At 38.7% G+C, this 15,595-nt stretch overlaps 2 protein-coding genes across 2 annotated transcripts; one reads left to right on the top strand and one right to left on the bottom strand.

Annotated features, from left to right (window-relative positions):
• The first annotated feature begins 424 nt into the window (after positions 1-424).
• On the top strand, positions 425-3,188 carry LOC122328226 (kelch-like protein 23). Its single transcript, XM_043223943.1, has 3 exons — positions 425-1,402; positions 2,025-2,433; positions 2,643-3,188. The coding sequence occupies exons 1-3, from the start codon at positions 451-453 to the stop codon at positions 2,947-2,949; spliced, it is 1,668 nt and encodes a 555-aa protein (XP_043079878.1). The 5' UTR covers positions 425-450; the 3' UTR covers positions 2,950-3,188.
• A 141-nt stretch (positions 3,189-3,329) lies between these two features.
• cers4a (ceramide synthase 4a) lies at positions 3,330-11,158 on the bottom strand. The gene is made up of 11 exons (XM_043223945.1): positions 10,729-11,158; positions 9,674-9,853; positions 8,144-8,267; positions 7,108-7,226; positions 6,966-7,023; positions 5,942-5,992; positions 5,578-5,670; positions 5,376-5,504; positions 5,164-5,270; positions 4,912-5,068; positions 3,330-4,841 (listed from the first exon to the last, which is right to left on the bottom strand). The coding sequence occupies exons 1-11, from the start codon at positions 10,734-10,736 to the stop codon at positions 4,644-4,646; spliced, it is 1,224 nt and encodes a 407-aa protein (XP_043079880.1). The 5' UTR covers positions 10,737-11,158; the 3' UTR covers positions 3,330-4,643.
• Positions 11,159-15,595: the final 4,437 nt, after the last annotated feature.

Here is a 15,595-nt window from a genome sequence, read left to right as displayed (position 1 = left end):
TTTTGTAAGAAACTCTACCCAGTGGTTTCTCAAGTAAAAACGTTTCTCACTGATTTCAAGCTATTATATAGGTTATTAGCACAAAAAAACTTCATCTGCATTTTTCAAAGTAATATATACTACACGTGTTAAAGATGTCCAATATCTACCCCTAGTGGTTTGTTGTGGTATTTACTTGACATACATTCACATTATAAGCCCTGATGTTTAGCTAATGGCAGCCGAGTATATCTCAAAATCATCGAAAGATACTGCCCAAATATTCACAAAAACCTTCTTGTGCACTTTTTTAAATTGGGTCTCTCTTGCACTTTAAGCGAGATATATTTAGCCTTTGTTTTTATTTGCTTGCTGACCCCATTTCCATAGAGAGTGAGTGACAGGTTAGAGCAAGGATGTCACATGACACTTCAGCAGAGAAGTGAGCATCGAGAGGGCTAGTGCACAGTCATGGCTTGTGCAAAGCAAGATATAGGTACTTTTGACCAGAGCTTGGAAGCCGAGAAAGATTTAGTTGAGGAAGATCAGAATGCCGTCAATGTTGCTCCTGACACAGTGCTCCAAGTGGAGGGGGAGTTGTTCTTTGTAAACCGTGAGCAACTGGCCCATCTGAGTCCCTACTTCCGAGCCTTGTTTTTTGGGGGTGGTCGGGAGAGCACCAGGAAGCACATTGAGATTAAGGGAGTTGGACTGCAGCAGTTCCACACACTAATGGAATTTACAAAGGACTCGAAGCTGAACATAGACTGCAAGAATGTCCTTGACATTCTGGAGGCTGCCGACTTCCTTCAGCTGGATAGGGCTCGGTTACTCTGCTGCAAGTTCTTGGAAAGACAACTGCATCTCAGTAATTGCTTGGGAATGATGGCCTATGCTTGGCAGCTTGGCTGTCTGGACCTCTACGCAGCAGCCAGGGATGTAGTCTTGACACACCTACCTGCCTTAGCCTCCGAGCAGGACTTTATGTTTCTTCCGAAGGAGAGTATTGCTGACCTACTTGCTAGTGACAACTTAAGCATTCCCAAGGAAGATGTGGCTCTTGATGTGGCCATTCGCTGGGCAACATTTGACCCAAGTCGGGAAGAGGACTTCATGGAACTAGTAGGTCTGGTTAGACCCGAGTGTTTAAGTCTACCCTACATTACTGACCTTCTGACCAAGATAAACAGTTCAGACCCACGTGCTAAGCTTATTTGTAGACTGAACGATAACTTGCCAAGCAGTTGGACTATAGGCAGGTCCATGCCTAGAACTCGCTCAAGGGAAACCCTGTTTGTTCTCGGTGGACCACATGAGCAAGAAACACAGCTGCTGTATCAGTTTCACCCCTACAGTGGAAGGTGGCAATCCCATCCACCCCTGCAAAAGAAGTGTCTCACACAGTATTCCGTGGCAGTAATAGGTAATCTCATCTGATCCTATACATTTTAACCTTCCACAATTTGGCATAAGACTTTTTCACACCGGAAGAACCTCTTCATGGATTTCTAATAAAAATGTTTTTAAATTTATTAGAACTAAATTGGTTTGTACTTCAGAGTAGTATTCTATAGGAACTACCAGTGATGTAAGTGTACGCTGAGTACATTTTTAAAAAGCCATGTAAAAATATTTTCTCCATGAATAATAGCAAAATAGCAATAATGGCATTTACCTGTTGCCTGCAGTGTTGTGTTTTTTTGTTAACTTCAATGATAACACTGCAAGTTGTTACAGGAGATTGTCTGATTTTTAACCTTGCTGGCTAGTTCTTTGAACTACACGGTGAAAGCACCTAATGACCTACCTGGAACATGCCTGATCAGGTGGTACATGCCCAAAACAAAACTTTTAAGTCTGTTGTTCTGAATTCTGTTTCTGGAGATCTACATTCAATGTTCCAATTTATGGTGTGTATATAATTTGTGCATTCCATTTTAATAGATGACCTTTGCATGAAAGTAGATCTCCAGAAACAGAATGGGGCATTTTGCATTTGTTGTCCAACTGTCCACACAATCTAAAATATTATTTCTTCTTCTAAGGGGACAACATAGTAGTGACCGGAGGCTACTTCCGGGATGTGTTATGGTATAGTGTGGACTGGGTGAGCATTTACGAGCATGTAAACAAGCAGTGGGTGGACGGCCCAGCAATGCAGAAGTCCAGACACAGCCACTGCTCAGCAGCTCTGGAGTTCCAGCTGTTTGTGTTTGGCGGTAGCATGGACGAAGGGCCTGTGGCCGACGTCGAGAGGCTGGTTTTGGGAGCCATGGAATGGGACACCGTCAGCCCCATGGTGCGGGCTGTGGAAAGGGCAGCAATTGTCACTTTGAGGACTAGTATTTATGTGGCTTGTGGTCTAGATGAGAATGGGGATGTTTACAGTGGGATTCAACGATACAGACCAGCAGCTGATCAATGGGATGTGGTGTCCTATTCTCCATTTCCACGGTGAGTAGACACAGTTGTATCTTACTTGTTCTAAGCAAGGCTTGCGCAAGTTTTGCGGCAAGGTTAACTTTTTACCTCTAACCCTAAATATATCTAAAACACGATAATTTGCATAGGCGTAAATTATGTCCACCTTTGTAAGGCAATACTTCTCAAAGATGCTGTCACAAATAGTTCTGTTTTGTACACTTTGTATATTTTTTTTCCAGTTACGACCTTCTTGCAACAGAGCTAAATGGTGCCCTCTATCTCCTGGGAGGACAGGCTCTGCGCTTCGACATTGACACGGATGAGTGGACCGTTCTTCAAGAGGACTGTCTGGACAATAAATTCTTCACAGGCTGTGCCACAGTTAACGGGCAGATTTACATACTCAGCGAGAGGAAGATAAACAAAACGTACCCAAACATGATTCTACTGGACCCTTACATTGACACTTGCTTAGAAGTTGATGATAAAATACCCTGTCCTGTCCCCATAAGAGGTTGTATCACAATGCATGTCAATCCTTTCTAAAGCCACAATGTCAACACTATTCCTTCCTTAAATGTGAGGACAATTACTAAGCCAATGCAGGAACGTATTGTTCAACAAAGTTGAACAAATGTTAAATAACAAATGTTGAACATTGTTATCAACAAAGATAATCATATTCTAAATCATTTTTATTGTTATTTAAAAGGTCACAGAGAAAAATGGTGAAGCAAGTATGCAACATTAAGAGTTTTATTATATATATATATATATATATATATATATATAAAATGACGAGTATTATAAGAATATATCCCTCTTCTGTCATTGTTACAAGTGATATAACAGCTATAAATGCTGCATTAAACTCCCAAGTAAATCCCAATTTAAAAAAGAGACAAATTCTTACAAAAACAATCAGAGTTTGTTTTTTTTTTAAACATAAGTTAAACAGTTAAAGACAGATGCACAACTTTAGAACGAAAGGTCAGTTATGGCTACTGTGCAAATAAACTTTGTAGAACAACAAAAATGCTTTACCTTTAGCCCTTGGAGCAGATTCAATACATCAAGGGGCCTACATAGGCATCCTCAAATTTGACTTTTAAGATTTCGAGGCACATGCTCCAGTGAGAAATCATCTGATTCCGTATTTGGTAAGGCAATGCACACCCAAAGAGCGGTCCAACAAAACACAACAAACACTGGGAGTTTCTTGCAACAAAATCTTTCAGGAGCAGAATCTCTAATGATGCTTTTCCACTGCAGTTGGTTTGCGTTTCCACTACAGTTTAGTGCTGCTTTAGAGTAGGCAGGATTATTCATGTGCCGTTATAGTTGCGCCGCCTCTAACATTACTGCCATGACTCCTGGAAAGCATTGTCATTCCGTGACGCCCCATCAAACTCTCGCTCTATCCAGTCCTCAGCTATCAACGAGAGGAACGTCTGTACTTCCTTACAGACCACAGAAGATTTATTGGTTGTTAAAAGGTGGTGCTCTTGTTATAAACTGTTCTTCACCGGCAATGTAGATCTAAATCTAGCAAAACTACAATCAGTGTTTAGCAGCACGTTTTGGTAATGGTGTGGTATACTTGTAACCACAACTGAGGTGGTACTAAAAAAATAAGTATCAGGAACCAGGTTCCATACCTGGTGGAAAACCCTCCAAAAGTGAACGGTACCAAACTGTACCATGCAGTGGAAAAACACCACAAGACAAGCAGACAGTTCACCACTAGATGTCGTTGCAAGTCTTTCCCAGTGGTCCACCAACGCCCAATTTGAAGACAACATCCAATGCAGAAAGCTCACACATTTCCACACAACTTACACAATACAAAAGTATTTAAAAAGAACGCATCTAAACGTTGTGGGTGTCTCTAGTCAGGAGTTTTTATATATCACTGTTTCATAAAGAAAAGTTGCAGAATTAGTCAACTAATCAACAATTCAGCAATACTTAATATGTCTGTTTATGAACCAATTGTATGTTTGCGTACTTTTTAATCTGAGGTTAAAGTGCTACTCAGCCAAAGCGCTATAAATTATTTTAACAAATTAATTCAAGTTGATCCTATTTCTGTATAACTAGTAGTATTGTTTTATGCAACATACGGACTACGCTAAAACAAAACCTCAGCAGTCTGAAATTACAGTAGGACATTGATGAAACAATCTAAGCCAAGAAGGTTGGAGATGATTTAGCATGTTTAAATACTTTAAGTAGCATTACTATCTGGCTTTCGGCATTCTGCTATTTATTTTTCGCCTCTGATTCGTTAAATTGTTCAGAACACAGTTATTGGCCAACAATGCCAATTTAGAGTTCAGGGCACCCTTTTTCTGCTCCCAGTTGTGTTCTTCATCACCGTCATCTTCTTCCTCTTCATCGGCCTCACTCTCTTCATCGCTACGTTCATCGCGTTCCACCTTAAAAACGCGTTTGTTAGAAAACTGAGGGATAGCCCCATTTATAAACGTACAACTTAAATTTACTCACTTTGCCTAAAAAGACAAATTTATGAACCATTCGAAGAATCAGCCAAGCCCAGAAGATGTGCAGAGCTTGAAGAACCAACAACAGGCCGTTAAAGAAATAATACCCAGGGTACGGAGGAAAGATGTCCAACGAATCCACCACAGCTGTGTAGACGATTCTGGAAATGAACATTTAAGCCATGTCAACATCTTATATTTGAGAAGACCCATTCAAAATGATCTGAAATGAAAGGAAGTTTTATGAAGTTATTACCTGCATGGGAAAACCACAAGGCGAGTTACCAGGAATACAGCGGCGAAAACGACAAACAAGGCATCGCAGGTCTTTCTCCATCCAGCATAATTGAACATCTTAGCAGACTGCGAATCACGCAAAAAAACATCAGTCCATGGCTCTACACCAGTGAGAATCCATGACGTCATAATGGAAGCTGACAGAGCAGCCAATCAGATTCAGAGATTTACCTCCAACAGGAAGTCAGAGGAGTCGTGGACGAGCATGACCAGGGTTCCCACGCGCACGTAGTTCGCACAGTACGAGAACGCGATGAGGAAAATGGTGGCGACGTGGTGAACGACTTGCTCTTTGAAGTCCTAACAAACACATACGTGTTACGCATCAAATCTAAGATGGCTCAAAGGGGAAATCACGCTGAACATAACTCACTTTGCGCTTTATGTCCACCGAAACGCAGAGCAGAAGCGAGAGGTAGAAGGACAGCTCCACCATGTAATACCAGTACTGAGCTTCTCCTACGGCCTGCAGAACAAATCACAAATACTATCTGGAAAAACACAACTAAGGATTTAACGTCTCTTATTTTAGAAGGGACGCACCAATATTCAAGCCAAAATTACGAGCTTATCAGAAACATTTCATCCCTACAGTCGAACAAACAGGTGACTCTTGATTGTTTTGATGGGATCGTGGGGCGCGGCGCTCACTAGTTCCTCTCATTTCTGCCTAAACTCGAGTTCCTGGGATTGTTCAGCAGGAAGTGAATGTGTGTGGAGAGCCGTTTGTTACGGACCTGTCTCGGGTATCCGTGCCAGCATTCCCGAGGATCCCAAAACCACGGAGTCTGAAAAACAGAGAATAACGTGAACGTGCGTGTTTGAACGCACACGTTTTGAGGGGGAAAAAAGGCTGTTGCTCATTTTACTGCATTAATAAAAAGAGCGCTAAAAATTATTGCAAAAAAAATATTTTGTGTGAAATATGGTACAAATCTTTTTAAGTATACATTAAGAATCAACTACTTCTATTAAATTAATTGATTATATTTGTATTAATTTAGTTTATTAAAATATTTTAGCAACATAAAACAAATTATAATTGTTAGTGGTATGATCTTTTTTATAAAATGTTTTTAATGTATTATAGGACCACTAATTGTTGTGTATTAAGTATATTAGGCATCATTCATTATTATTCATTATATAACAAGTGATATAAATTTGCATTATCTAAATATAATCTAATATTTCCCAATCATTATTATTACTTATTAATTGTTTTATATAACTATTATTATTTTATTATAAATACTTTGGAGTAACAAGTACCAATTTAAATTTTTTTATTATATTTATTTTTGCTTTTATTATATTTATATAATTTGGTTATTTTATTTTGAGTAAAATACATATATAAGCCAGATATTATAATCACACAAATATTATTATTATTACTAATATATTAAATGAAATGGTAAAAATAAAATCTAATACATTTTTATTATTTTTACTATTATTATATTTGTATACTTTTTTAAATGTATTATTAATTTTATTATTATATTAAATGAAAGTCTCGTATTACATTTTTATTTGCTTTTATTTTATTTTATTATTTTTTACAATAAAATACATATTTAAGCCAAGTATTAATCACACAAATATATTATTATTATTATTTATTATTATATAATAATAATAATAATAATAATAATATTATTAAAATTATATTAAATTAAATTGTTTAAAAAAAAAATAAAAATACGAGCATGACGCCGAAGAGAGCACTGAAAAGCCCTGCGTTACGGAGATACTCACGTTAATCAGCGATACGAGGCCAGCCGAGAACGCAACGAGATAAAACGCAAACCTCCACCTGAGGAAGCACAGCAAAGCTCATGCTAATCAATTGAAACACAATGAGTCCCAGACGTCTGCAGTGAGTTCAGAGGCAGCTCACGAGGCTTCGCAGAACTTCCTGGTGTTTCCGGGCCGGTCCTGGTTTCGACGATGACGCAGCCAGGTCAGGATCTGACGCTGAGAGAGACCACAGAGCTTCTCCAGAAGCAGCAAGTCACCCTGAAAACACAAAGCAGCATTGCTTTCTCACACTGAGGAACTACTTGGTGCATGTGTCAACACTGGCTGGTATATAGGCACATTTTATAACTATTAAATTGTGTTTACATGTAAATCATATTTTTAACAAAGTAATATAATGACCATAACTCTGAAAATTACATGTTCAATAAATGTTGCTTAAATGAATAATGTATCAAAAAAAAACACTGAAAATTAAAAAAATATATATTAAAACAATTAGTTAATTAGTTAATTTTTTGAGAATGAATTTCTTTATGAATATAACTTATTAAGCTTTAATATATATATATATATATATATATATATATATACACACACACATATACATATATATATATATACACATGCACATATACATAGAATTTGTTTTTATATTAAATATATTTTATATATTTTTTCACATTAATATATTTGTTCACTTTTTAAAGTGTATTACAGATATTGTGAATATATGTATATATATATATATATATATATATATATATATATATATATATATATATATATATATATATATATATAAATAATAGAGTTAAATTAGAATTTCATGTTATAAAATTTCATAATTATCTCTGAAATACCTTAATAATTATATATAATTATTATTATATATATACTTATCTATTAAGTCCAAACGTTATAAATAATGTTATATAAATGTTAAATCTTACACTATATTGGTGCTTTTGAAAAATGAACCTAATTCAGGAGAGAGAGCAATCCCAGAAATCAGTACAAAATAAAACAAAAAATGATCGAATTCTGATTCATATTGTAGTAATGCTGCAATAAAATAGTGTACAAAAATGTGCCAGCATTATAAATAATACTGTAGTTAAAAAGTGCCTAAATGAACACCTGTGGTGAGGAGGTCCTGGATTAAAGTCCCTCACCTGTGACGGCGGCGGCTGCTTCTTCTTCTGCAGGTAAAAGGCCTCCAGCTTTGGGACGGGCGTGACTCGCTCCCGAACCCTGTCCCGGACGCCCAAGCTCCGGCTGATGGGCAGCGCCACGGCCCTGAGACACACAGAGACACGCAAGTTCACGTCAAGACAGAAACAGCCGGTGAGCCGCAGGCGATCGCCGCCCTTGCTGCGATCAATGATAAAATGATAATATATGGCAGGTCTGCACTTGACTCGCTCTTCCAGCCCGACGGAGTGATGAAACGGCCAAGACGTAACCAACTGAAATCTGAAATTAATATTAACCGTGCATTAAATAGCCTCTGATTGGCTGTCACTGTGTCATGATGCACAGCTGGAAGGCAATTATATACTTATATACTATATTATATATATATATATATATATATATATATATATATATATATATATATATAGTAAAATATTAATAAATAGTAAATAGTAATAGTAAGTAATATATATATATATAAAATATATATATAAAAAAAAAAAATATATATATATATATATATATATATATATATATATATATATAAATAGTAAAATATATATAAATTTAAAAATTAAATATATATATATATATATATATATATATATATATATTTCATTATATGTATTTTTTTTTTCTGTGTATATTTATTACATAAAGACACACAAAAACAGTTTATACTTTACATTACATGCATATTTGCGTCAGTGAGCATTTCCTCCATCTGTAATAGTTGCATACGAGTCCCTCAGCCATCCTTAATGTGAAAAGACGGACCTCAAAATCGTACAGTTGTAGTTGGAAAGCGTACAAATACACAAAAATGTGAGACTAGAGAACAACTATCACTAAATTCTCCCTCTTGTCGACTATATGCGTCATGTGCCATGCGTTGCATCGTTTAACTATTATTTCTGAGTGAGATTAGACATAAAAAATGAACACAGAATAAACAAACCCTTCTTTAGAAGAAAAAAAAATAAACAAGTGCATTGAGTATCCAGTCGCCGTAGAAACACAATGGCAGCGGTGTAAAAATAGCAGCCTGCTGTTGAAATGCTCCACTTTCATTGGGTCAGAACTGACACACTAAACTACAGCCTGATATCCTCGTTTCTATCAGTCAGGTGCAAGCCGTTGAATAATACATGCTGGTTAAACTTAGAAAAGAGAAACCAAACCGAATATTAGTCACCCGATCCGCTAGTGTTTACAGTAATGATACGGTAACGTCCATCCTTAAGGGAGCAATCAGAGTTTAAAAGTCACTTATAACCCTGCTGAAGAACACGATAGAAAATGTAATGGATGTAATGGTTATAATGGGAAATGCATTGGTTTTAATGGCCTCTATTGGCATGTGACGGTTTCTGGGACGTTAAACGGCCAAAACGCACCGCAAAAAGGAATTTGTAATGGTTTTAGCGGGAAAAAGTGAATGTTTTTTTTACTGGAAACCATTTGAATTATCGTGCTTTTTCAGCAGGGCTAGGCGAACGGATACGCACCTTTCGAAAACGAAGCGCAGGGCGATGAAACCCAGCGCCAAGGGCAGGGAGATGAGCAGGTCGCGGGGTACGGGCCGCCAACCTCCGCCCGCCGCCCCCTCGGAGACGGCTTTCCACGAGACGCCGGGAGGAAGCCAGAAATCCTGCCTCCAAATCCACTGGTTTACAAGTTCCTCTAACCTAAACCCGCCAAAAGAGAACGTTAGTGAGGGCCGTTAGCTTATCATCTTAACTACTGGTAAAAAATGCGACACAATTGTCCATATCGGCTGAACTGCTGTATGAAATGCCCTCTGTGAGGCGAGTTGAGATAAAATAGAGGTAAATAAATTATATTTTAAGAAAAGGAAAAGGCGGTAAACTGGCTGTGACGTCATGACTCCAAAACGGCAGTTATATTTACTACAAATCTGTTACAAAATGCACACGAAAGAGCTGTAACTTTGAGCTGAAGTGCAGCTCTGTGTCAGGAGAGTTTAAATGAAATGAATAAAGGTAAATAAATAAGATAAATGATATTTTGGGAAACGCGCATTTATGCCGGAAAAGCCGTTAAACCGCCTGTGACGTCACGACTTCAAAACCGCAGTTATATTTACAACAAATCGAATTAAATTACTGCTTTATAATATCAGCACTGTTTAAAATGGTTTGAAACGATTTGTTATTAGAAATAAAGCACTCCGGAGGGTGAGTTTAAATCAAATAAACGAAAGTGATAAATCAATATTTAAAAAAATATATATTCTGAACCTTATTTAGGCATTTTCAGGGTGAACGTTTACATAAAATCCGATTAAATCGCAATGCAATTACGGATAAAAGACAAACTTATCTAAATGTGAACTCATAAAACACGTCAGAAATCGACAAAATCACTATTATCTATTATTCAGCCATTACTTATAATTTTATAAAGAATCGTAATAAGAACGGGTGGGTCGAAATAACGATAACAATCCAGTCCGTACACGCCCACCTCAAAATAACCGAAATATCATCTACAGTAATGTTTACGACGTGATTATAATTGCGATTTTAAACGCCTTTATTACCTGTCCATGCTTGGGTGATGGAGGAGAGGGGGCCGACGTCGTTCAAAGCCGGCCACGGGCCTCTTCTACGCGTCTTTGCGTGTTTTATTCCCGCTTTTCGCTACGAAGCGCGCGCGGCATCGCCATCGGTCGACACCGAAATGAAAACAAACGCTCGCGCCGATTCTTCCGGCGAATATTCGAAGGAATGCGCGCGACCCGCCTCGGACGTCGACATCAGCTCGCGTCCACCGCGTCGGCCGAGTCTTTCGGCGGCTGTCGAGAGAGAACTAGGTCCCTGCGTTCGTTAAATGATCCCTGAGGCCGAGAGAATCCGTGAAAACGCCGGAGAAACGGACGGTTTCAGCAGCAGCATCTCCTCAGGCTTTCTCTCCATCAGGAAAACACGCTGCAAGGTGCTCTGCTTCCCACAAATCCCGGTGCTGTCGCCCTCTGTTGACCATGAGATGAACATATAACAGTATCTATCTATCTATCTATCTATCTATCTATCTATCTATCTATCTATTAGTTTTACCATTAAAAGACGAATACGTAGATGAAACCAGACCTATGTGTATACACAAGCAGGTTTATACCTTTATTATTATAAAATTAAAAGTCTCAAATGGCGCGTATTACTTTCCCTGAAAAGTGACTCAGTTCAAAGGTCTGCCAACTTTCGGCGCCATTTAAGAGAGGAATGTACGTCAATCCTGTCCGTCTGGCTCCTTACAGTCAATCTAATGTCTGTTTTCATATCTGGGATCTCCAATTGAAGAAAACAACCCTTATGTTTATTAATTGTTCCTGGCTGTCTCTTAACGATCTCATCTATTGGCAATTTCAGGATATTTTGCACTGCACGCGAAAACACAATTTGCACGGGTCGTTTCTTCTTGTACGTTCCATCTAATGACAGCCCTGTGAAATGCATTGCATGTGTTTTATTTGGCTTTTAGCATGCATGTTTTCCCAGACTGCAGATCATTACATCTAAATCCAATATATGTGGCTTAAAGCCAATGTATGCATTGCAAACATTGAGGGTGACCTTATTATGTTGTACATAATATATTCATTGTATGAGAGTTTCCATAATGCCAGCTGTTTAGCTTCATAATGCCAACCACTGCATTTGTTCTCTCCGCTATTTTAAACTTAGGCTAAATATCTGATTTATCAATGGAATTTAAAAAAACCTCTAGAATCTGCCTGGCAACCAGGCAAAATACTCAAGCAACTGCTTAGCAACTACCCAAAATGCTCGAGCTCAATCACTTAGAACCTAGCCACCAGCCAAAGCTCTTTAACAACTTTTTAGCTACTGGCTAAAACACTTTGCAACCAGCCAAAATAACCAAGAAACCACCTAGAACAACCTAGAAACCTGCCAGAGCACTTTAGCAACTGCCTAGTGACTAATCCAAACCAACAACAAAACACCTAAAACAATCTAGAAACCTACCAAAGTGAAAACCATCTAGCAACTCCCTAGCAAACAGCTAGGAAATCCCCTAGAACAACCTAACAACTGCCACATGATCTAGAAACTGCCTAGCAACCAGACAAAACACTGAAGCAAGTGTCTAGGAACCGGCCAAAAAACAGCCATTTAGCAACTGCTTAGCAACCAGACAAAAACCAGACATTTAGCAGCTGCCCATTGGTTAATCCGAAACACTCTCACAATTGCCTGGAGACCGGGCAAAAATGAGCTGTTTATCAACTGCCCGGTGACCATTTCAAAACACCCTAGAAACCACCTAGACACCAGCCAAAACATCCTAGCAGCAACCAACACCACAAAACCCAGCAATCACCTAGCAACACCACAGCAACCAGCCAGTATCACTTATAGGAAGTGCCTAACAACCACTCAGAATGCCATAGCAACTGCTTGGATATACAATAAGATCTCAAAACAACCTTAGACCTCCACCTGTGGGATTAAAGAGGGTCAATCTGCATCTTTGAGGATACAAAAATACAACTTTTGGTCACTTAGCGTAAAAGGTACAAAGCATTAAGGCCTTTTATTCACTCTGTCTATCCCACCTCAGTTCAGCTCACATGTCTCAGCTATAATTGAGAGAATGAGAGATAAAGTGTGTTAAAGAAGTCACGAGTGCTGTAAAGCAGGGAGCTGGACGCGTGCCAGTGATTGGACCGCTGAGGCCAAAGCGCTCGGCTGTGGTCTCCCTCGCAGTGCCCCTCTGAAGGCCAACAGCAACAGAAGCAGGGCAGCAGGGAATACGGCCAGGAACGCCATATTTCACAGCGCAGCGAGGGGCCGAGGGAGAGAATTTCCCATGAGATTCACTCGTGAAACCACATCTGACCCCATTTACTTTCTCAATGCACTACTGATTCAGAAAGAGGCAAAAAGTAGTTTAATTTTGCTTTTGGTCCTAGAAACCACCTAGCAACCAGCCACTCCAGCAACTGCCTAGCAACCAGCCAAAACACTCTAGCAGCTGCCTCATAAATATTCCAAAACACTCTAGCAACTGCCTAGCAACCAGCCAAAACACTCTAGCAACTGCCTGGAAACCAATTGTTAATGAGTTGTAATGGCTGATTACTAGGTAGTTGCTAGAGTGTTTGGTTACTAAATTGTTCAAAAAGTAGTTTAATTTTGTATTTGGTCCTAGAAACCACCTAGCAACCAGCCACTCTAGCAACTGCCTAGCAACCAGTCAAAACACTCTAGCAGCTGCCTCATAAGTATTCCAAAACACTCTAGCAACTGCCTAGCAACCAGCCAAAAACACTCTATCAACTGCCTGGAAACCAATTGTTAATGAGTTGTTATGGCTGATTACTAGGTAGCTGCTAGAGTGTTTGGCTGGTTACTAAGTTCTAGGTCTTTTGTTTGTTTTTTAATCTGTTTTTTATGCCATCTAGAGTATTTAATTAGAAGCAGTTGCTTCTTAGTTGGTTGGTAGGTTGTTCTTGGGTTCTCTGGCTGGTTGCTAGGCAGTTGCTAGTGTGTAGTGGCTTGCTGTTTTAAGTGGTTTCTAGGGTATATTTTTTGTCTGTTTTCTGCGATGTCTATAGCATGTTTGACTACAGTAATTGTGTTTACGTCAGTCACTAGGTTGTTCTAGGTGATTTCTGTGGTTCTCTGGTTGGTTGCTAGGCAGTTGCTAGAGTGTTTTGACTGCTAACTTTGTTGTTCCAGGTGGTTTCTAGGGTTTCCTCGCTTGTTTGACTAGTTAGTAGAGTTTTTGGTCTGGTTGCTAGGTGATCAAAATAGGTTATTGGGGTGTTCTGGGTGAAGGCTAGTTTGTTCTAGATGCCTGGTTACTGGGGAGTTGCTAAAATGATTTGACCTGGTAATTCTGGGTGGTTTCCAGATTTCTCCAGCTGGTTGCTATGGTGTTTTGACTGGTTACTGGGTTGTTCCAGGTGGTTTCTAGGTTTTTTAGGTTCTAGGTTTCAGAAAATTAGCTCACTTTGCCCAGCAAATGCACAGAGCACTGCAGAAACAGTATGAGTAGCATGGTAGCATGCTTTTTTGAACAAAGTCACAGATTCTTTTTTTTTAAGACTGCAGGTCTGATTTAGTGTCGACAGAGGGCGCAATACCGCATTTGTTAAGTCACGTTTCTTTGTTGGCAGTTGCAACCGCAGCTTGAATGGTTTGAAAAGACCTTGTTGTTTGCCTGTTTAGTTTATGATTTTGGTGTATAACACAAAAACAAACAATCTTTCGGCACTGAGCTGTGTATTTATCTGTAATGCAATGCGTCTCTGATTGTGAGACTTATTTGGTTTGTAAAAAAACAAACAAAGAGACCAAAGTGGAGCAACCTTCACATTTTTAGTTTAGTTTTGCTTTGTTTTTTCTTCATCAAGAAATTAATTTGGACGCAATCTAAACTGATATAACCCAGTCCGTCTTGAATAAAACCTCTTTCAGACCGATCCACCCTCTTATTTTTCCAGCGAATATTTCCATGTCTTATCCTCTCTGCGGAGGCACTAAATGTCTTGTGGAGGTGTTGAAATGAAACAGGGACAGTGAGGTCAAGTTTATGGCCTAAATAAATGATCCACACTAAAACAATCTAATGTTCAATTAACAAATAGGAATAAATGAGCAGCAAAAACATAGAGAAACCAGGCCAAACACTCTAGCAACGAGCCAGGTCCACCTAGCAACCAGACAAAACATTATTACAACTGTCTAGCAGCCGTCAAAAAGAACTCTAGTAAATGCCTACTAACCAGCTAACAGGCAACAACAGTTTTTTTAAGTTAAATGTTAGGACAAAATGTTGTCAAAGTAACGTTAATGGAACATTCTTATAACTATTCATTTTTGACATACATCAATGCCAGAAGAACACATTCTAGGAATGTTCTTATAATGTTTTTTGTACTTCCCACAAATGTTGTAAGAAATGTTACATTTTCATTTCATTTTAGCATTCTTAAAACATATATGATCAAAAGTTTAAGACCATAGCCTTAAAAAGTTAAAAAGTTAAAATAAACTGTTCTTCAGGCAGTAAAACTGTTATGATTTCTTGATGGCAAAAACAAAATGTCTTGCTGTCTTTGAGTGTGTCAGGATTGCTGAGGCACACAAGCAAGTGCTCTCAGAACACACATTACAGCCGAGGTTAAACTCAGTAAAACATTCATTTCACAAAGAGCAAACTTATTCTTCTGGGAAAAAGACCTTCATTAGGGGGTTGTTGTCCTGCTGAAAGACCCAGTCATTACCACTCAGACAAGGTCCTCAGTCGAGAGGGATGCCCCTGCTACATGTCCACAAACTCCACCACACAACCTGAAGATCCATGATCCCATTGAAGGAAAAAGCACACAAGATCATGATGGAGCCTCCTCCACTGTTCTGTGTAGAAAACATCTCTTT

This window comes from Puntigrus tetrazona, chromosome 22 (assembly GCF_018831695.1).
Source record: "Puntigrus tetrazona isolate hp1 chromosome 22, ASM1883169v1, whole genome shotgun sequence".
Taxonomy (NCBI): Eukaryota; Metazoa; Chordata; class Actinopteri; order Cypriniformes; family Cyprinidae; genus Puntigrus; species Puntigrus tetrazona.
Note: the sequence above shows the minus strand (reverse complement) of the source record. Positions and strands in the feature narration are given on the sequence as shown.